This window comes from Netta rufina (genome assembly GCF_964035555.1).
Source record: "Netta rufina genome assembly, chromosome: 1".
NCBI classification, from domain to species: Eukaryota; Metazoa; Chordata; class Aves; order Anseriformes; family Anatidae; genus Netta; species Netta rufina.
Window position 1 is genome coordinate 145,438,440 of NC_140123.1, and position 24,011 is coordinate 145,462,450.

A 24,011-nucleotide genomic window follows, 5' to 3' on the forward strand; every position below is an offset into this window, starting at 1 on the left:
ACCCTCTAGAACAGACCTTACATTTTCTGTAGGCTCTGATACACAGACTGCATTCCCACACCTCCCTTGATCTAGCTCTGCCCACTAACTCCCTCCTGTCCCAGTTCCTGTCAGCTTCAAAAGCATCAATACCTAAGGCCAGCTCAGCTAGAACAAATTTATCTAGTGCCACTCAAGCATCCCTACAGCATACTCCAAATGCTTCAAACACAGGCTTACTTTGCAGTGGCACTCCAGCTGAGGCTGAACCAGCTATTCATGTGGGCATTGTGGTTTGCCAGTAATTTTGCTCTAGAAAATTACTGCCATGCTCTTAATATCTCGGCTCATCAATTAGTTTAGCACTCATTTCTTCTTGTGTAACAGTTACAGTACCACTACTCATTGTCAAAGTTCGATGCTTTCCACTCCTGCATCAAAATTAGTAGCTGAAGAATGAATCCAGTGTAGCAACTAATCAATCTTAAGAATTAACTTTATCATTTCATCTTTCCAAATGAACCTGTTTCTTTATCTGATTCACCACTTGGCACTTGAACACAACAGAAGTAAGTCACTTGGATTTACACTGCAGTTCTTCTACGGGAATAGAAACTGAAACTGGTGACCTCATTAAATCCTGTTGCATAGGTTAACTGGATTAGTAGAGCAGTATCTGCAATTCTGATGGCATTAAAATGCTCTTTCAGATTTAGAAACAACTCCATATCCCCATCTGTACTTACCCTATCGTGCAGAAATAACTCTGTCTCCCCACTTCACGCATTCCCTTCCTTGAAATTTTAATGAAGAAAACCTGATTCCATGCACTCAGATGTCCTTTAAATGAAGGAAAGCACACTACAGGTACTGCACTACTGAGTAATGCCAGACTCGATTACTCTGGTAAAAGATGGACTATACAAGCCATTTCATTACCCCAATCTCTTTGCATACAAAGGATGGCCATACTTAAGAGTGTTAGATAACTGACCTTTTATATAAAGCAATAACTTCATTGATGAAGTTTGAGTGGTAAAGAAGACTAAGAAATCCTCTTATTGTAAAGAGAAGTTTAAATCCTCTGGATGAAATTTAGAAAAAAATCTTATTGAATATTGCGAACACTACTTTCAAGCATGTGATATTTTTCTATCTTTCCCACAGGCCTTTGTTCCATTGACTAGATTTTTTTTTTTTAAATTTCAACCAAAACATTTAATGAGTTTTAGTTTATCAGGAACATTTCAAAACAATCTCACTGTACATATCTGTAGCAAAACATATTTAGATTTTAATTTATGAAAAATAGCATCTCAAGCTTTGAATATTTATTGAATATTTATTTTCTCCAGGTGTAGGAACAACAGGCAAATACTTGAGAATAAAAGAGAACAGAAAAATGCGGATATTTTACATTTTTGTTCCCTTGCCACATCGTCGTGTGTGACCTTATTGGAAGGATCACATGTAACATTCCTTTATGCAATGTTAGTGAGATTTTGCACTTTCAAGTGCATAGTGTCAACAAACAAAATCATCCAGAAATTTTATGCAGGAAAAAAAATAAATTGAAAACTGGAGAATTTTCATACAGCATCTGCTTTTTATGTTCTTCATGATATGTCTTTAAAGAAAACCCCTATTAGGTAACTAAATAAGCTCTAATGCTCCAGTGATGGAGGTGACCTCTAACTGAAAGGTAAAATCTTTCTTATTTTGTGATATTCTGAATCCAGAAATCCTCTTCTAAATAAGAATACCATGGTCAGGTGTCCCAATTTCACTTAAACTTTGTAAAATGGAACTAATAGAACTAAACTGTAATTTATGCTCTTGAATACAATCTGAAGACACATTTCACATCAAAAGAAGTTACGCTGGTATCCAATGAGTGAAGTGTCTTTCCTTACAACCAGAAGTCACACCTAACCCATTGCCTGAAAGACTAAGTTTTATGCTTTTAGGTAGAATATAGATAACATAAGCTTTAAAACCACGTAATAGTGACACAATCCTCAATATTCTTAAGGGAAAATAAGTTTGTACAAACCAAACCTTGGAAAAAAACATTAGCCATATTTTCAGAGTTTAGCTGACAGTCTTGCTTTCTCACAATGAGGGAACTCCTGTGTATTCATCTTCCTCCACTACTCTCCTTCCTTTTCCTCAAAGTTTGAATAACGGGGTGTAAACTGACTCATTCCCCAGTATAACTTTTTTTTCCCCAGAATTCATCTATATAGGAAAAGGCTTTTTTGAAAAAATATCCCCACATTACTCTGAAGATAAAAATACATTTAGCTATCTTTGTAATTCTATTTAGAAGGTAACTGTCTTTTAAGAATTTAAGCCAAAGTTCACTGCCTAACCTGTATTTCAGTTGTATGTTCATAGTATTTTCAAATGTTTACTGCTGTTATTTTTCAGCTGTGACTGATTTAATCCAAAAGTTCCCTCTCCAACAACACAGATGTCAACCCCTTGATTAAAAGTCTTCAAGGACAAGGCAAAGTATAAGGCAAATACAACTAAAAAAAAAAAATTCTTTTTTTCTTCAATCATCCTACAAGTTCTGAAGTCATTATGAGTTCAAAAACATCATGAAGTGAAGCAACAGCTTTTGTCCTTATTCTACATGCTTTACCCTTAAAAACATAAGATGCTATACTAACCCGCAGGTCATAAATACTTGAGGTAGTGAGAGGAAACTCAAAGACCACGCTTCCTGAGACATGACTAATAATCTAAAAATATAAGGACAGTTCAATATTACATGCTTGTGAGTTTACTAACTCATTGAATCACAGACTATTTAAGGCCGAAATAGAACTCAGGGAGTTATCTAATCCAACATCTTCTCAAAATCAGTCCAATCAGATCAGGTTGCTCAGGACACTGCCCAGCTGACACCCATGCATCCCCCTAACGACAGAGGATTCCGTAAGCTCTCTACACAGCCCTTCCCAGGGCTTGATCATCTTGATATTGAACTATTTTCCCCTTTTCCCTAACAGGAATTTTTCACATCTCAGCTGAACTGTTATCTCTCACACTTTCAGTGTGCACCTCTACTCAACCTTCTCTGTCCCTTGGTACAAAAAGACAAACTTCCCCCAAACGCTTGCCTCTGAACACATTCTAGTATTTTATTGCTAGGCTTTCGGCCCCACTAAGCTGTAGGTCCACATCTTCCTTTTGTTATCGATATACTACTAGTGCCCTTCGAACTCCTTGATAGTTTCAACAACAGCTGAACTTCAGTTTTCATACCTCCACTCCCCGCACATTTGTGCAATGTTTCTGCATTCCTTCCAGTAGACCATTTCATTTTCACCTTCTATGTAACTCTTATCTGTTACAGATTCCTCAAACTATCTGGCCAGAGAGGTGTTTGCTGTTTCTAAGTAACAGCCCTGGAAAGGGCTCTCTCAACTCAATGTTTCTCATGCTGTCACCAGTCCGTCTCAGAATGCAAAGAAAGGCCCCTGAAGCAAGTTAACCTTCTGTACTTGTGCAGGCTGCAGTATTGCCTCATCTATACTCAAATACCATCAAAAACTGAAGTCTCATCTTGTTTGACTGGAATAAAGTTTTATAGCTCTTCTCTAATGATTTCCTCCAGCTTTCAGTTGCTTAAGCACAGAATTCAAGCCTCAAATACCCTGGTTTTCAATTAACTTCCTCTAAAGATTCAAAACTAAAACTGAACACTGAATTCAAACAAGAGGATTCACTTTTACCATTTACGAGAGTAAGATCTAAGATGAGGCTTATCACTGAAAACTCAAGAGCTACTACCTCAGTTTCCTCACTACTGAAACGTTCCTGGGGCTTACATACAGAAAGCCCCGATTCCTCATGTAACCACCTGGAGAAAGCTCTTCTTTCAGGCTCCCTCATGAGGGAGGCCTTCCATTTTGTAATCCTTGTTCTCACCTAATGACTGCCACTGAGCTGATTCACATGCTGCTAACCTCAACTCAAAGCTGCATTTGCAGACATCTATTGTTCCAAAATACATATTTCTATAATGCTGTCAGGCTTCTTTGCCCCCCCCCCCCTTTTTTTTTTTTTTTTTTTTTTTTTTTTTTTTTTTTTACGCAATACCAGATCTCACCAGATCAAGTACAGAGCTCACTATATAAAATATTCACCTGGTCTGTGTTTTAGGCCTTCAGTTCAGCGACCCTACAACATTCAAGTTTTTGCAAGTAGCACTGCAGTTCAACTCAATGTTTTCCCCTTATAGAATAGTCTAAAACAGCAGTTTTCATTCCTGCCATGATATAAACCGATTTGGCCAAAATCCAAACACTTTCAGAGGTCCTTGGAGATCACCAATAGAAATACCCTTAAAATGAATTCAATAACTTAGGACTAATGACTTTTTCCCAAAGCCTTATTTCTAGTTTTCAAGTGTTATAATTAAAATGACTTCCTGCCTCAAAACACTTTGAAGCAGCAGGGACAACAAATTAGTCTCTTCTCCTGAGCTGTTTATACCATTTTCTCTAGAGATTTTGTCATAGTAACTGGAATGGAGTACGAAGCTGAAGCAGTTTCTGCTGGGTAAAGCAGAGAGGTTGCATATCTGCATCTATTACTGAAACTCTGTTCAGAATTGCTACAGCAAACATATCCTCACATCAGCTGTCCTAATAGAAGCCTGAAGCTAACTGAATCACTAGTCTAGCACTTCAGACAAGAACTATTTCGTAAGCTGCTCTGTATTTCATCACAATCATACCCTAATGCAGTTTCCACAAGCTTGTCAACTGTTATTAGAAAGAAAAATAAAACAACCAGCTCATAACACAAGTCAGTGTATCAAAAAGATACAAAGTCCCCATATTCACTCAGACTTGTGTTCAAAAACTACGTAGCAAACAGCTTCTCAAAAGAGAAGGCCTAAAGAGGAAAGTTTCCTATATTCTACTCAGCAAAATTACCAAGTCTCAAGTTTTCTTGTCTCTATCTTCTGGTTCACAAGGAAAAATAACCTTGTTGCTCCAGCCAATATTTAGCCTAAGAGTAGAAATAGTGAATATTTAAGTAACGGATAATTCAAAGTTTGAGAAAAAGAGAAGGGGTAAAAAACAGTAAGTGTTGTGATTTGTTTATGATTTTGAAGCAGATTTCTTCAGTTAAAAACCAACATTAAGTTCCTGCCAAGGCTAAGGAAGCAACTCATTGTAACTGCAAGTAGGCAGTTTACCATGGCAACTGCAACAATTTTGTGTAGGATCCAAGTTTTCATTAACATGTTCATATCTTCAGAAATTACCTATTTTCAGTTCACTAAATAAATTAATGTGATCTTGTCTCATTCAGCCTGCAGCAGGAAGACTTCTGCTTCTGCTCAGTGGTTAAGCAAATGCTGACCATTCCAGTAGTTTTCCAGTTGTGGTCGGAGTGGTCCACACACAACTGTGGTCAGACAGAAGCAAGTGACCTAGATTTATTGTGTGGGATACCGGCTTCCACTCAGAGAATTTAAGATCTAGAAGCTTGTTGTTGTTTTGTTTAAAGACTGGAAGCAGATGCATTAGCTAAGCCTTTCTACTGGTAATCTTTGTGTTCATGATAGGAGATTTACAAATGCCTTTTTGCTACTGCTGTATTTTTCATTTCTCTGCTTCAAAATGTCATAACCTGGAACAACAAGTAATTCTCTCCCAGCTGCTGTTTTACTTCCCTGTTCACTTTGGGGAATATCTAGGACAAACTGTCTTTACCTCCATCTTTTGCATCTTACCAACATAAACAGCAAAAGCGTCTCCACAAAAACCCATAGAAAATTATCAAAAAGCGAAATTCTGTTAATAGGTATTCAGAAGTGGACTTTTTAAATACAGAAAGTTAAATCTGTGGAAGCTGCAGACATCAGTAGCAAGTGAAGTTTTCATTGCTGCTCTGGATCTAACCCAGTCTTTTTTTTCCTATTAGTTTTCCTTACAACATCCATCTGTGCTTCAGTATTTAACAAGCTGAAAACTGCAACTCAAAGAATTTCAGCATAACGTTCCCTATAAAAGTCACTGGTTTATCAAGAGAGGTAGCTACTCTCCTGTAGACATTTTGCAGCAAGTGCTACGACCAGAGCAAACAGATGTAGATGTCCAGATGTTTAGAACAGGTATCTACTTTATCACTGATGTATGTAGTTCTGATTTAATAGATGCCTCAGCTGCTGATGGTATGACCAATACTTGGTCCACACAAGTTAAGAAAATGAATTCTGAACATGATGCTGGATTTGGCCTATCTTTATATGGTATTTAAAATACTCAGAGACGCTTTTATAAGCACTCTTCCACTTATTTTTGATTAAGACAACAAAAAGGTTGTATACTAATCTACTTTTCAGGTTTTGTTAGTCGTAAACAAATATCTAGCTTATCCACTGTATTCAAATGCGATCTGGAGCTCTTTCTCTCAGTCAAAACGACAACTCCAGAAACAAACTGCACTATTGAGCCATCTGTATTCGTTGTTTTATCAGCATTTTGAAAGACAAACAAACCTGATAAAAGAGTTGTTCTGCAGAACAAAAATGAACCTAGTAAAATGAACCTGTTTTCTAGTAAGAGCTTCTAGAAATGTGCTACAATCCCAGCCTTGTAGATGTATCAGCTATTTGCATCGTTGAAAGTAGTTGCTCTCCCCTCAATCCTTAACTGTTTAGGACTTGAGTTAAAAACAGTGGAAACTACTCAATATTTGCATTAGTAAGCAAGATGAAACAAGAATATAAGGGAAAGTTTTGCATCCTCTCTTAGCTTTTATGAATTCCTATTAAAACATTTTGTCCAAAAGTACTTGTCTTTTAGTTAGTTAGTTAGGTAACAGCTCTGGGTAATGGCAGCAACTAATTCTGACAGAACAAGCTGCTGCAGACAGAGGTATTATTGCTCCTAACAAAAGATTTGGTGCAGAGGTCTACAGGATGCCAACCATGGAAAAGAACTATGAACTATGAATGACTGAGTAAGTCTTTTTCTTTGCTTAGAAAAATTGTTAGAATTTGGAATTAAAATTAAAGTGCTTTAGTTACAGAACCAGGGCTTGTCTATCAGACCTGATTTGGAATACAGGGAACACAACTCAAAATAAAAACATTTAACAATTTGTAAGGTATTACAACCAAAACTTATCACCATATGCCTTCACTTGGCATAAAACCAGTGTCTGCTCTGAAAAGATGTGTTAATTACACATCCATGGAATACAGTGCAGTGTCCATTTTCACAGGCAATGCTGAGCTGGCCTTAAAAAAAAATATATACTTTTTTTTCCCCTCCAGAAGTGATTGGCCGAAGTCCATATTTTAACACTGTTGCACTTTGATCTGATTTGGAAGATTTACCATTTCAATGGTGTATCAAGCAGAAGAATATTCCAGCTCACATGGGTGCCAGGGTGATTGCTAAACACAAGACAGGAACCACATTTGAATCAGAAAGCAGGTAATTCACTACTATACTATCAGATTGACAAAGGATGACATTATCAAATCAGAACAATCTTCTACAAAATACCCATTTACGTAGTTTCACATGACTTTAACTCAAGCTTAATACATCAGATCATCTAGTCATGGTATTCTGAAAGCAAGCTTGGACAGATAAAAAAACAGCATAACATGCTTCACCTCCTTTCCTGATACCACAAAGTTAAAATATAAAACCGTTTAGAGATTCAATAAGAGCATTCAAGAAGTTTCCATCATTAGACCTGGTTAACTTCTAGAGCAATGGTCATGAAAGTCTAAAAGCAATTATTATCCAATTTCCACTTAGTTTCTACCCCTGAATGAAAGCATTTTCAGTTGTTGTACGAGCACCAACATCAGCATCTGTATTTAAATTTTTGATGATGTTGTCCAAAGAATGCAAAGAAAATTACCGTTTTCCTTCTAGAACAGTAGGGGCGGCCAGCTACTGAGTTTCAGGTTCCATTGATGCCAGCTTGGTATTTTGATTTCTGTGTGATCTAAAATCTACTATCAATAATTTAAGAAAAAAGAACAAGACAACAATCCTGAGTTCTCAAAGTTAAGATCATACTCCACCATGAAAATATGACAGGCTAAGTGGGAAAATGAGTACATCTTCCAGAATTAATTGCTGTAGTTTAAAAAGGTACCAAATTTAAGCTTTATAACTGGGGCTAGACATCAAATGCATGACTTCCTTCTCCAGAATATAAACAAAGGATATGTCCAAAGCAAGATCAAATGTTCTGTCAAACCCAAAGGAACAAAGTTTAGCTTAGCTTATTTACAAGTATTCATATCTCATTAACAGAGAAAAATAATGCCTACGTGTTGAGTTTACGTTGCCTTCATATAGAAATGTATAAAAACACATAAAATATAAAAAGCAGTATTAATAATAAAGTTCCAAAAGCTCTGATAATTAACACTGACTTTTGGTTAAATAATTCATGAAATGAAATCATGAAAAAACACAATGCAATGGAAGTAAAAGCTTGATCAGAAATGCTATTTAAGTGCATGAAATAAATGCTGAACCATAAATCCATGAAATACATGCAGCATATACTTAGAAAACGTGTATAACATTCATAGAATGCCTTTGTAAACCACTTATACTTGGGGCATTAAACTTTATGGCAATGTTTTTTTATTAAAATATACCAATAGCAATATTACACTAACTTAAATAAGCCATCTACAAAAGGTAAGCTAATTTTTTAGGTCTCACCTATTAATGAAAATGATTTAGTAACCATAAGGTCTACTAGCTTGTCACAAGAACTGTACTGAAGACTGACATTTTATTCTTCTTAAAGAAACCTTTGATCTTTTTCATGAATTAGGTTTCCTAAAATAAAAACCTTGAATGTAAGCGTATATACTGTTTGTTGAGCTACTATGCCCAAGGTAAATTTAGCTAACATAAATAATGCTTTACTACAGGTCAAATCTAAATTTTTATTTATTTATTTATTTATTTTTGTAAGCCATGATAACAGCTCTTCCTTACCTAAAGAGATAGGTAATATTATTGAAGGTATTGAAAAGTTAAGAATCCAAGGAAGCAATAATCCCAAGCCTTACTTGAATACGAAGGATCCTGCAAAATTCTTTATACAGGGTGTGCTCAAACAGAAATGCAGATCTCACTTCACAGGAAGGAACTCTCCTGGCCCACGCCCCCTCCCCTTCCTTTTTTTTTTTTTTTTTTTTTTGGTAAATAGGACTTGAAACTTCCTCCTCCTAATTACATTACCTGAATTGAGTATTGGAAGTGCTTTTGAACAAATATATTTTTTAAACACTTGTTGCCTACAGTATTACAGTATTTATATTCATAGCATTGTTAAGAAGTCCGTTTAGAAGAGAGATGCTGATGATAACTGTTCTATAGACAGCTCTTTCTCTTTTGTCTCAAATGGCCTTCTAGCTCAACTTTCCTCCCTGAAGCTAATCACTAATTTATAGGCCACAAGTGTGTTAAAAAGAATCTTCATAAATTACTGGAGTTTGAGCAAACAAAGTATCAGTCATTCAACAATAATTATAAAGACTTTATCTCAGCTCATAAGAAACTTTGAGCACACAGTTTTATAAACTGACTCTGTAATTAGATACACATCTGAATATTCTTTGAACTTTGTCTGGAAGTATGACAGGCAAATCTCCAGAAAACCTTTCTACTGATGTTTTGGTCTGTTCAGCTTATTAGCCACTGTGTGCAATTACTCTATTTGATTTTCAAAGTGTAGCTGGAGGCTAAGTAAAATGATTTCACCATTTCCCTTTTGGCCTGTAACCACTAAAAGCTGCAGCAAATGTATATAAGCAAAGACAAAAAGCTAGACTGTACTATAATTCTTGTTGCAGCTACAAAAATACTTCACTCAGAGAAATGCAATGACCCGTGTTGTACTATACATCTGCATCAAACTATAAAACACTAATAAAAGAACACAAAGACCATAAAAGCAGCCAAAGTGTCAAAAAGTACTAAAATCCAAGTCCCATGAACTAATTTAAAGTCACATTCAAGTGCATATACATTATAATAGTGAATTTACAAGATCATGTTTCTCTTTCCCCTCCTGCTCTACCTCATCAGGAGGTCAGCTGCTTTCAGAACAAACTTTTTTTTTTTTTAAGGAAAAAATCCAACAAGAAAACACAAGTACCTCCCAATCTAACCAACAACTGAACAAGAACAGTACCTTGTTCAACACAACTCATTAATACTGATTACTTTCCAAGTCAGAGAGCTACAAACCTTCACTGCATGGAACAGCACCCCTGAATAATCCCCTAAACACTGAAAGGAAACCATTGTTTCCCCTCTCCTCTCTGCCGTATGATTGCAGAATTTACCATTGGTGGCTGCAATCAACACAGGCTTTAGCATTGGCTTCAGCAACTACTAGCATCTCAAGCATGCAATAACTGCAAACTCTTCAATATGAGCTGTGCTAATTTGTACCTGCCCATCCTCACAAGCTAAGGGAGAAAAAAACTAATTAGTTAAAACTGCTGAAGCAGCAGTTTTAAGAAAAACAATCATTATATAACTAGCTGATCACTTATTGGCACTTAATTTCAGTTAACACTTTTGTCTTAGTAACAGATCTTCATATCCAAGCAACAACTACCTCTTTCCACAGAAAGGTGTTGGCAGGTAAAAATAACATCCCAGATAAAGTTCTTGCTAGGGGAATAAGATAAGTTAAGAACAACTTAATATAAACCTTCAACTTTGGAAGTGTGCAGATTAGGCAAAAGTAACTTCATTCACACTTCTGTCTGGGCACATATCCAGAAGCTGAAACGAGCATAATATTAAAAAACATAAATGTTAAGAACACAGCGACATATACAGAAATAAATATGCGACTTAAGCAATATAATTTGATACATCCCCCTGCTTTCTTTATCTTTCCTCCACTTTCTCTTCTGACTTTTATATGCATCTTTACAGAGACTTTTAGTCTCATAAGAATTCTTGTACCTGCAAAGCCTGTATTTATGAGTCCAGTACGTTCTCCTTAAACTTGGGTAGTTTATTTGACCTTCATGTTCCGATTCCTTACCTATGCTTTTTGACACTACTACAAGCTCTACTCATTCAGTATTTTTACTCATAAGCCTTGCATGACTCACCAATTCCATGGTATCCAAGTCAACATTCAAGTGCCTAACCTTCACAGCTAACACAACTTTCCACCCATTCTTCCAAATGCAGACATAATACAGACCACTGCAAAACTCTTCTCTTTGGTTTTAAGAAAGCTTAGCTCATCTTCCATGTGCCCTCCTGTTGCAATCAACAACTAACAAAATCAGAATACAAGACCTAGGCTTGAAAAACATGGATTTAAAGGGGAAAAAAAAGAATAGAGGAGGGAAAAATGGGCTTAGAATGAGGAAGGATAAGAAGAAATACAGTGGTACCAGAAGTAAATATTTTCTGAACACCACCGAATTCTCTGGTTGTTATTCATAACATATTCCTAATCTATAGTGTTGTAGTTAGTGATATATGTGCTAGAGACTATCTCAGACAAAAGATATTTTATCCACAGCAGAGGCAATTTTCTTTCATTTGTGGAATTGAATATATTAACAAAAATTTCCAGCAGCAAACATTTAAATTCAATGCTTTATTAAAAACTGGTCTTGATATCTTTTTTTTTTTTTTTCAAAGAGCAATTAGATACAGAATGAGCACATCAACATAATAATAGCCCACACAAACAAATGAGAAAGAGCTGATTTTTTTAATTTGGGCAGGGAAAAAACACTCTTACATAGGTCACGTACTTTGGCAATCTCTTAAAGTGACCAAGAGCTTCAGGGTGCAGAACCCAGCTGATGGAACAGAACAATCACAGGCCCTGACATCAACAATACCGCTATAACTAGCTGTTCCAGACATGTTAAGATTCTTAAAATCTCCATTTATATTTCAGGTGAAAATTGCTTCAGAATCAGTTATACTCTTATCTTCATGAAATGGACAGATCAGAGAATTCTGGGACATCCATCCTGTCAGTGAGTCATACATTCCACTACAATGCCAAGTTTATATTTTAATAGACCCTATTTTCCCCTGGAAAATATTATTCTTGGCTGATTCACTCTCTGTTAAGTCAGTATGACTTTCCTGATACTTGTCCTATTTTTCCTTTTAATGTTATCTTAATTGGTAAGATTCAGTGGGGACAACACATTCAACTTCAAAAACGTCCCTTTTGCTAAACTTCAGATATCTTAATGCTAGTTCTCCAGAACTGTTTCCTACACATGAACAGTAAGTGCTGACCAGTTGGACTCAAGGATCCTTACAGGTCCCTTCCAACTTGAGATATTCTACGATTCTGACCTGTAGTCCAAAAGAATTAAGAACTAGACATTCAAAAATTGACCAATTTGAAAATCAGTTTGCAACCGAAGCCCACCACACACGTTCCTAAACAGATGCTCTTTGTACCAGGTGAGTTTGTTACTCCTTGATGTTCCTATACAAGTACTTAAAGAACCAATGCATGAACCAATAATATTTGTGACATGTCACATGTCTTCAGACTCTTTTGAATCCCACTGGGGATGCTAATCAGCCACCCTGAGACGGTGTTTTCATTGACCTCATACACCTCACTGTACTCACTACCAAAAAGTAGCAGCCACGCTATGTATTTCAGAAAACTGTTCTAGTATATTCATGGCAATTTAGTTAAGAACTATCATGAATATGCAGCCTGCTAACAGCCTCTCTTCTATACCATTCAGTAGTGCACGATGGTCTTGTTTCACAAATGAAAGATTTAGATTATAATAATCAAATTGACAAAGCAAACTGAACACCGAATTTCAGTTTTGTTTTACTGCTTAGTTATACTATCTTAAGTGATCACACTCCAGCACACTCAAAAGTAATCATGAGAAAATGAACAGAAGGCCTAGCATACTCCACAGAGACAAACCCACACAGTGCAAGTATTAGCACAACACTGGGGAGCTACATCACAGAACCATCTGAACAGCTCTACAGGGGATAGCCCCAGACCAGCAGCTTCAGGTCAGTGCTAATCCTGATGTGTTCTTTCCCAACTATCACAGAGCATTTACGCTTCACTCTAAAACAGCAAGACTTTCAAGCCAAGCAACTGTTTCCATACTAGATACAAACTGGCTGTCAATATAGCCATAATAAGGAAGTACACTTCAGTATTCTCTACACATTCAACTAACGTAGATTTCAGTGCATTAGCAATAGGGTTAAACAAATTGAAGTAATCCACCCATATTTAGGGCTATTTAAGTGTTTGTTTTCATTTAGTTTGCTCCTGAAGGAGTAGAAATATCAATTGACACTCAAAAGAATAGAAGCTAGTCATCAAAAGTAAAAAAAAAAAAAAAAACTATTTCTCCTTGCTAATCATTTTTCTCCCAGACATATTTAAGTCTCTTCTCTTACCCCTCCACAGCATTCAGACTTTAAATATACCTCTGACTGCTGTCCTTTTTACAAAAGAGTATTTCTAATTTCTGAACTATGTTTTTTTGCTTTAGTGTTTCCAGTTAATTTTGCAGCAGTCAACTTCTCTCCATTTCTCACAAAATATCCAATCAAACATCTTTATATCCCAAAGTACAAGAATTTTTATAGCATAACAACTTTGTGAAGGATGTATAGGTGGTTGCTCTGTTTTCCAACCATTTGAATTATTGAGGGTCTCCTAGCTTTCTCTCTCTCTCTCTCTCTTTTCTTTAAGAAGTTAAAGTGAATACTCCCCATCAGAAATGTCCACTAGGCCAGCATAGCATAGCATGTGTTTTCCAAACACATTCTACTCTCAGCCTACCATCATTTCAACCTCCCTGTCCTATTAGCAGCAAAAATCTGGTACTTCCAGTCCGGCACTGTCCTACCTTCTTATAGTATTAGGTTAGTTGATTGGTCAAATTCATCTGTAAGCAGTGCTATGTTTAAGAAGCAACAATGTAGGAGATTACAGCAGCTCATGAATTGAGGAATTCTCAGTTAAGCCATGGAAAGTGAAATTACTCCAGGAAAATAACATTTATTTTAGCCTCTTATAAATACAAGTTTATCTGGAGAAAGTCTTTGTGCCCAGTGACTGAACGTAACTTCTACTTAGTCTGAGAAGTCTTATTGCTAACTGGAAAACTTACAGGTACATGTTAAAAGAGGAGTCTTTTTACGCAATTATATAACTTACTTCATTTTAATGGGGAAGGAGAATAAAGAAAGGGAAAAGCGCAAATACCACTCACGATAAAAAGTTCTGCAGGCTTAATATAGACTGCTCTTCTTCTAACTGGTACTTTTTTACCCTCTGTTCCCTCCCCTGAGGGAATCAAATTTCTCTAATCTGCGTGGGTCCTCCTCACCCATTTGAGTGCACATTTGATTCATCTGTTCATATGAAAGCTTCTGCTTTCTTGTGGAATTTTAAAAATTTGAGTGGATGTATGTGGGAAGAGCGCAGAATTCCTTCAATTCTAGCCCTGCAAAGATACTTCTGAAGGCAACATATGCTGGCTATATTCAAAAGGAAGACATCAAAGAAAGCAAACAGTAAAAAATACTTTTTAATCTAGTCATCATAAACATAGATGACATTATACTTATCAGCTAGCATAACACACTAACTGCTGTACTTCAGTAGAAATTAACATTTACCATAAAAAGTTAATATGATTACAAGTTTAGAAACGATGAGACTAATATTTCCTACAGAAAAGAATGAAGTCTCATAGAACTCTTAAAACCATACAAATCATCTTTCATATTTTTATCAAGTAGAAGCCAGCTGTGACTTCTAAAACACACAGATAAGAAGCACTAAGAACTTCTTTGCAGAGCTATAAGGAAATATTAGGTCGCATTTGCCTGTTTCATTGTCGTCCATGAGAGCTACTGTTTGTGAGAACATGTTCTTTCTGAAGAAAATATCCTTAAGAGAACACAAGATCTCTTCACACAGAAAAAAAAACAACACATAAAATGCAAATGGAGACTCTTCCTTTTGCCTCTGTACCCTTCGCTTGTCTAAGAACCATTGAAATCGCAGAAAATTTCTCTAGAGAACAAGCCATGCCACTGAAAATAAAGGTTTTCACATCATATCTTGAGTTTCACTTATGTTTGAATCTGAATGATTATGGTTTTCTCCATACCTACTAATCATACCTGAGATGAAAGAAATGCTAATAATTCCAAATACAAAACCTTTGTAGCTTAAAACACACAAGTGAAGAAAATACATGATTATTAAGAGTTCAACCCTCAAAACCTCACTGATAACGCCCTTTTATACTATTATTTTTAAATCACAAGTGGTCATTTGGTTACCACTTCAAGACCTGCCACTCAGATACTGAAAAAAATCAAAGGTCAAAAATCTTTATGATGTAATTGGCAGCAAAACCACACAATTATAAGCTGTTTTGTATCCATTCAAGTAATGGGAAAATAACACTAGAACAAGAACTAAAAAGAAAAAAGAAAAAAGAAGTTGGAAGTCAAAAGTTCCAGGAAAACAGATAAGAAAGTTAGAAATTTAGGAAGGTGAAGACTGTAAGAAGTAAGACTGCCTCCCACATTGCTGGGAGAGGAAATTCTACCACTACAAAGCTTATAATTCTAGCAAAATTCCAAAACATTAAATCATACTTAAAACAGGAAAGCAGCAGGAAGAAGCTACATAACTGCTAAGCAAGACACTCAAAAAGAGAACACACAGAATGAAGGTATTTTTCTGAGAACTGTAGCTATCAAAGCATGATTTGATCTCACATACTTCATTAATTTAGGAACTAATGTGAAATAACCGAGGCTTTTCTTACAGTCAGAAGGCTTCTAGAGTTTTCCTGTACTCCCTTAACTCCCTTTTGTCACCCTTGCACTCTTTTCCTCCCTACGGGATCTCCCTTTACTTCATTCAGTATCATAAAAAAAAAAAAACAAAAAAAACAAAAAAAAAAAAAACACCCTACCTTTGGAAACATCTGCCCTGTGAAACTTATGAGAAATTGACCAAAAAAAGATTGACAAACCATTAGCAAGGAATACAGTCAGCCAAAATTTGCTCTTTAAGTTTCCACAGGAAATCACACTAAAGGTTTACCTGTCCACCATCTGTCAGGAAAACATAGCGCCTGAAAAATAAAACATTATATTTCTTGTTTTACTGGAAAGTAGGATGCTTAACAGCTGAGGAAAAAGGACTTATTTGCAAGTGAGGGAAAAGAACAAATGAGATTTGACCACAAAGAAATTCCCATAGTTTATTCACCTTCTACATTAGAAACCGTTCTAAAATGTAAGTTTCAAGGACTGTAGGCTTTTTTTATTGTAATCGTCTAACCTTAAACCAAATTTCCCTTTTAAAGGTTTCTAACTTATTAGCACAGGTAGAAGATGCCCTTTATCTTCACTACAGCATCCACCAGGCTGGCTCAAACAACTTTCCATATTTGACTTCATACTGAAGTAGATGAAGAGTGATCCATTTGCTGTATCAGTTGCAGAGCCATTTGGGAAGGGTCAGAACGTTCAAACAACCAGTCTTATTAACAAGTATTGCAACAACCTTGTGGATATAAACTGACTCAAGATGACTACTGCCAGACTCTTTGTGTGAGCAACAAACACAGAAGAATCCATTACCAACGAGCATGCAGCAATTTCTCTAGGTATGCATATATGCAATTCCTGTATGAGCTGTAGCAGGAATCCAAATCTCCTACTGAAACATTTTGGAGGCCTTCAAAGCTGAGAGGAAATAAGAACACGTCAACGTAGCATTCAACTTTATTACAAAGAAAGAGAGCTAGGTGATCATTAACAAGTGGCTGAAGCAGGATAATAATATTACTCCTCATTACTACCTCTAGCACTTTGCAGATAGAGCAGAGCATGTGAGCACCCAGCCACTTTGATGCAAAGTCCAGGAGCTTAGCTGAAATTGTCAGAGAAGACTATCCAAGCTAAGCTGTTGGACTTTGCACTAAAGCAGCTGGAAGTACTTGCACATGTTTCTTTCTGCCAAGAGTGCTACAAGTTTGGGTAACTTTCAACCAAAGCTGACAAGTGGAGTAGGAAGAACTTCAGTCATCAGAAGGTATGTCAGCATGCGTCGAGTTCCCGAAGACAACCATTTGTGTGTTCAGAGATCTAAATAATTACAGCTAAATTACACGTAAACCAAAGAGCCTGTGAACATCTGCTCTGATGTAAGCTTGTAGACAAAATATTCCTGAACACTACAGACTGACTGAAGCAGAATTTTGTCTTTATATAGAAGCTCTTTTCCCCCAGAACTCACTGACAACTGTAAGCAATCGAGGATGGAATCCAGACTCCAAATATGAGGATGTGTGTGAAGATTATTTCAGCCATTACACAGGTGTCTGCTGTTCCTGTAGCACTTGCCCTAGCTAGATATCAAAACACTTGACAGAAGGTTAATGAATTAAGCCCCAACACACCTGGCAGCTTAGCATCACCCTATTAAGGACGAGCCCTGAGGCACGCAGAGGATAACCAAGCCGAGGCCACACATATGCATAGCCACATGAGCTCAGTGAGGCAGGTCCGGGACACCGCATGTCAAGTCACGACGCTGCCCTTACTCGCAGCAAGCCCCCCGGGGAGCAGGCCCAGGGGTCGGCGGGGGGCGCAGGGCTACGGGTGCGGAAAGGAGGAAGCAGAGACACGGAGCGGGCCGCCGGCAGGGGGAGGGGAAGCCCGGCCTGGATGCCCGGCCCCGCAGGAAATCCGCGCAGAGACCGAGCTCCGCACGGGCTGCGGCCGCCGCCCGCCCCAGCCGGACCCCCCGGGCAGCCGCGGGGAGGCCCCTGAAGGCTCCCAGCGCACCCCTTCCTCCGCCCCTCAGCAGCCCGCCGCCGGCCCGGGCCTCCCTACCTTGGCCACGTAGTCCTTCACCTCATCCAGGTCCCCGTTTTTGAGGGCCCACATGAACTCTTTGTCGGACATCGCGGCCGCCGGGCAGGGAAGAGACGCGGGCGAGGCGGCGAGGGGCCGGCAGCGCCTCCAGGCAGCAACGAGGGCGGCGGCGGCGGCGGGCGGGAGCCCCTCCCCCGGGCGGGCGGGCGGGGCGGGGCAGGGCCGGGGCCCGGTGGCGGTTGGGGCGGTTGTGGCCGTTGGCGGATGGGGCCCGGCGGCGGTTGGGCCAGCGGCAGCCGCCCGGCCGGAGGGAGGGAGGGAGCGAGCAGCGGTTTACTGGCGCGCGGCGCTTCCGCTTCCGGTTTGCATCCGAGCCCCCCCGGTCCCCTGCCCACCCCGCCGCGACACCCACGCGGGAGTGGGGGGGGCAGAGCGGGGGGGGGGGGGGGGGAGGGAGGCGCGGGGCGCATGCGCAGCACGCCGCCTCCCTCCGTAGCCCGTTCTGCGCAAGTGTCTAATTTTAGCACCCCGCCCCCTCCTCGGGCCCGGAGATACCGGGCAGGGGGACGGGATGAGGGCGGAAGCGGCACTGCGCGTGCGCACTGCATCCCCGAAGCCTCGCCCCGCCCTCGGCGGCCCGGTGGTTGCCATGGTGACGGGGCCTGCGCCGCGCCCCAGCAGCCGCGGGCCTTGGGGCGAGAAATGGAGGCGCGGGCAGCGCTGCGCTTACCTCACCCAACGCCCGCGGCCCTGCTGAGGCCTGGGGCTTGTGTCCTGGGCTCCTCCATCCCTGCTGCCCGAGGAGCAGCGTGTCTGAGTGTCTGTGCTCACCCAACCGAGCGTCTCAATACCTCTTCTTCAACGCCCCGGGCACTGAAACATGCTGTGAATAATTACCATAATACTTCCAAAACATGAGCGGCGAGACATAAAAGGAAGTGTGTGATAATTAATTAGTAGGCTGGCACTTAGTGGTTGCATCTGGGTTTTTTTTTTGAAACCACATGTTTTGCGTATGGAGCATGCGGCCTGTTATGTGAGTCAGGCTTGACTGTTAACAGGCAGCCGCTCTTTCTAACCCCCGCTGACAAGCATCGGCCCAAACACCCTTGCAGCTAGAGTTGGGATGAGTGTACCCAGTCTGGCAACAGTATGCAAAAGCACAACAGTGTTTGAAGGTAGTAATGGTGTCATTAATGGCAAAGAGGAGGCACTCCATGGCCAAAGGAAATTTATGAGCTTGCTATACAGCTTATGATGTTTCTGTGCTTTCTTTATATTTCTGAACACTGAAATGTTAAATGTGTGGGGATCTGCCAGAGGGTAGGAAGGCCCTGCAGAGGAATTGATGGGCAAAGACCAATGGGATGAGGTTCAACATGGCTAAGTGCCGGATCCTGCACTTTGGCCACAACCTCATGCAGTGCCACAGGTTTGGGGCAGAGTGGCTGGAAAGCTGTGCAGAGGAACAGAATCTGGGAGTATGTGATCCTCCCTCTCTACTCAGCCCTGGTGAGGCCACACCTGGAGTATTGTGTCCAGTTCTGGGTTCCTCAGTACAGGAGGGACATAGAACTACTTGAGTGAGTCCAGAGGAGTGCTATGAAGATGATTAAAGGACTGGAGCAGCTGTTGTACAAGGACAGGCTGAGAGAACAGGGCATGTTTAGCCTGGAGAAGAGAAAACTGAGGGGAGACTTCATCAATGTGTATAACTATCTGAGGGGAGGGTGTCAAGAGGATGGAGCCAGTCTCTTTTCAGTTGTGCCCAGTAAGAGGACAAGATGCAACGGGCACAAACTGAAGCACAGGAAGTTCCATCTGAGAGGTTCCATACGAGAGACAATTTCTTTACTGTGAGGGTGACAAAGCACTGGAATAGGTTGCCCAGAGAAGTTGTGGAAATATTCAAAACCCACCTGAATGCCATTCTACACAATGTGCTCTAGGTGATCCTGCTTGGCAGGGGGGTTGGTCCAAGTGACCTTCTGAGTTCCCTTCCAACCTCAACTGTTCTGTGATTCTGTGTTGGTTGTTACTCACCTGAACATGAGCAAGCATTGTGCCCAGTTGGCCAAGAAGGCCAGATGATCTTGAAGGTCTTTTCTAACCTTAATGATTCTATGATTCTATGATCTGCAGAGTTTGAACGGGGATTAAATGGTATTTAAATTAAATAGCTAGAATATTATTTGCAAGGAAATAAAAATCTATACTCTTTCAAGTCAGAATCCTTATTGATTTCACATATAAATTGAGATGCTTTGAAATATATATGGTTTTGTCGATGTTCCTTCTCCTCTTCTCCTAATACAATAAAAGAAAAATTCTCTGAGAGGCACAAATTGTCAAGTGCTATTGCATTGCTTTGTAAGTGCTCCCAGTATATGTGTAAAATTTTTCAATGCTTAATTTTCAGTCGGCAAAAAGGGTAAGGAGGTTTAGATTTTTTAAATAGAAAGTTAAATCCAACATCTTCCTTATTTAGGCAGACTAAATAGTTAATGCATCTGGTGAAACATTTTTAATATTCTGGTTACTTACTTAAATATTTGAATAATATTTGGCATCAAGGAGCCAGTCTGTGACCACCTTTTTTCTTTTAAATGTTACCAGACACTTCAGTTGCCATATTTGTACTACCTAAATTCAGTCTTTCAATTTGCCTATGTTTTCCCTACTCCTACCTTGTCACTGAAGCAGAAAAGCTTTCACACTTACCTCTTTCTCTACAGGCCCTGTTACATAAAGTGCATGGTTTACTCAGACTTTTCTCCCCTTCTACCTGATACATGTCTTTACTAGATGCCTACTCACTGGTTAGCTTCAGGCCCAAATTATGAATGTTTTTTATCTGATTAGTGACTAATACCAGATCTCTCAGTCATGCATCGAGGAATAAAAAAAACATACCTCATGCAATTTTCTAGCTATGCTATCATATGTACCTTAAAAGCTGTATGGACTGTGTTAGCCCTCATTATTTTTCTTTTACATTTTTCGGGTTTAATTCCAACTCCTAGAAGCCTGTATGCATGTAAGAACTTTGTTTTTTAGACATTAATCATAAAAAAATGAGAGAAATACATTCAATACACATTTAACACAGGAATTTCTTAAACATATACATTTTTCTCCTAAAATCATTGCAAAGTTACATTTGAAAATAAATGCAGCTAAACATATAAAGTCTGTGAGACTTGGGTTAGATTGGAAGTCTTAAAATTGGAATCGCCTAAACTAGTAATTTTAAACTTCTCCCTGTTTACTTTGCCCTTCTTGTGATCAGTAGTGGAATCACTTTGCATTTGTAGAACGGATCTCCTCTTCATACTGTCTTGAACCATACTAGGCAAAGCTCTAAGTGGGTTGTAAGTTCACCATCCAGAGAATTAGTTCATTGCCAAGAGAGTCATGATTGTTAGCCATAGAATTTATGCTGGCTTCTTGGATATAAGCCTTCACTTGGTGACATTCCTTCTTCAAAACAGTATTTTTAGTCTTACCAAAATAAGTGTCAATACAATGTGCAAGTCATGCTCCTGAGGATATACTATAATGAGGACCATTAAATAAAATAGCATTTGTAATTAGGTAAAGATATAATCCAAATGTATTACAAGAACAAACATTCTTTCCAGTCAGCAGCTTTGTATGTTTGCTATGAATGTGTGCTTCAACAGACTTAAAGATGATTATTTATTTTATATTCTGCATCCTACCAAAAGCTCAAGAAGCACGAGATGCTTCGTCCCATCATTTGAATGGCTGGAGTAGACAGGAAGTTAAGGTGTAGGAAAAGTGCTAGATCATTGAACTAGAAACTATGCATTCTCTAGCTCAGTTATTCCTGTTGAGATGAAATTAATCTCTCTGCTCTCACTTACAAGTTAAGGCTTGTTTTGGAGGCCTACATTTACAACCTCTTCTCAGTGGTTTGTGGGGATAGGACAAGGGGCAATGGCTGCAAGTTAGAGCACAGGAAGTTCCGCACTGATATGCGAAAGAACTTCTTCATGGAGAGGGTGACGGAGCATTGGAACAGGCTGCCTAGGGAGGCTATGGAGTCTCCTTCTCTGGAGATATTCAAGGCTTGTCTGGATGCCTACCTGGGCAGCCTGCTCTGAGGAACCTGCTTTGGCAGGGAGGTTGGACCTGATGATCTTTCGAGGTCCCTTCCAACCCCTACAGTTCTGTGATTCTATAATAATTGCTCAGTTGTCTCATAGACTCATCCTGCTCTGCTGACCAGAGTGAATCTCACTTACTGGATACAAATACTATTATTTTTTGTATGTATCGTGTATTTTCACATATGATTTTGTATATAAGTATTGTTTTACATTTTTTCTATTTCAGCAAATACATGTAATTCACTTCAAACATATTCATTTATACAACAGTACTATTATGTAATGCATACACTTGTATAAATCATAAATGCAATACAGAAATAGTCTAGAACAGAAGACAGTGAATTTAGTTATTAAAATAAAAACCAAAACAATATCAAAACACAAACAGGAGACTTGCATATATGATGGTCCTCTTCAGGCTTTATATAAAACCCATGTTTGATGACACAGTTGCTGTATTCCCTTCGAATAATGCCAAACAGTTCATACATAGCAGTTGCTAGTTTAGCAACAACAGCCAAACAGTAGTATTATATATCATAATAAACAAAAAATTCTGTTGAGGAGAAGATAATAAATTTAAAACAAAATAGTAGACTGAATAAAATTAGAGAATTAACATGAGATCTAGGAATGACAGGTGAAAATTGGACAATTGATTGGTTTTCTGCATATTAGTTTGCAATACTTATACTATTTGATACAGTTGATTTGCCATGGAGACCACCAGAGAAGAAAAGTTCATATCTTCCCCTTGGCCATTGAATCCAGCAATAATTGTACTTCATTTTAGCCAAAAAAAATTTGGGGTTTTGGTCTACACACCTTAAACTTTTGCATACAGGATATGAAAGGCAAGTATCTTCTCTCTCCTGAAGTTCTTTCTTTAGCTGCATAAATCTCTGGTGAAATAATTGAGTATTTGCCGACACTACTGCAAATAAATTTATTCCTAACCTTTTCAAAATCTGTGTAAATATTTGAAATGTAAACATAAGTCTAGGTTTCGCTTTGCCTGTATGTGAGGTGAGGTGTCTGAAGGAAAAGGGGAGGAAAAGGAAGTAAGTTATTTTTTCCTTCCTGAAGTCAAAAGATTGCAGCCAGAGAAACCCAACAACTGTTGACTATTTTGTTGTGGTGCTTGAAATAGCACTAGAAGCAGACAAAGACATATAGCTCTAGCTTCTTGGCACTTGTTCTTCAATCCTAATGAGACTGGACCTTGGAAACTAATACAGTAGTGGGTGCCAGCCTTTAGTAGTAATGAAGGGCAACATTTGTGGAAATGAATCTTCCCATGAAGTGGAACTGCCGTTTCCTTGGACGCTATTTAGTAAACATGATCTAACACTCAATTTAGCAATTGCTAAACAAGTGGCTGTATCTGAAAACTGAAAGGTGTGTATCGGTGTTGACAAATACTCTCAGGAAGATCAGCAGGTGAATAGTGGTGTAGAGGTTTGACCCATAAAGAGCCAGGCTAGGTTTATTTATTAACACAGCATGATGTCCTTCCATCTGTAGGCTTTTTCTTTCCCAGAATCATTAGATGTCATTACTAGATGCCAGTAAGCTTTTTTTTTTTTTTTTTTTTTTTTTTTGGAAATACAAGAAGTGGAAATACAAGAATGTGGAAATACAAGAAGTTCTCTCTTCATAATCTCAGTTATATCTCTAAATTAAAATCAGCAAATTATAGAAATACAATAATTCTTGCTGGAAGGAAGCTGGGGGAGGTTATCTGACATCATTCCTGCTCAAAGAAGGGCTAACCTGTGTGAGATTGCTCCGGGTATTCTCCAATCAAGTTGTGAACATATCTAAGTATGGCAAAAACACAAGTTTTCCTGGCAACTTATTCCAATGTTTGGTTCCTTTTGACAAACAACCCCCCAAAAAACAAACAAACAAATGCAACAACCAACAACAACCAAAGAGGAAAAACTTTTATCTAATCAGTGTTCCCCTG

At 38.8% G+C, this 24,011-nt stretch overlaps 1 protein-coding gene across 1 annotated transcript in view; it reads right to left on the reverse strand.

The window, feature by feature from the left end:
- Positions 1 to 18,297, reverse strand: part of MTPN (myotrophin) — a 42,070-nt gene extending 23,773 nt beyond the window's left edge. Inside the window, exon 1 of the mRNA XM_084305913.1 lies at positions 17,925 to 18,297. Coding sequence (XP_084162039.1) covers positions 17,925 to 17,996 — 72 coding nt within the window. The 5' untranslated portion in view covers positions 17,997 to 18,297. The remainder of the gene's footprint in view (positions 1 to 17,924) is intronic.
- Positions 18,298 to 24,011: the final 5,714 nt, after the last annotated feature.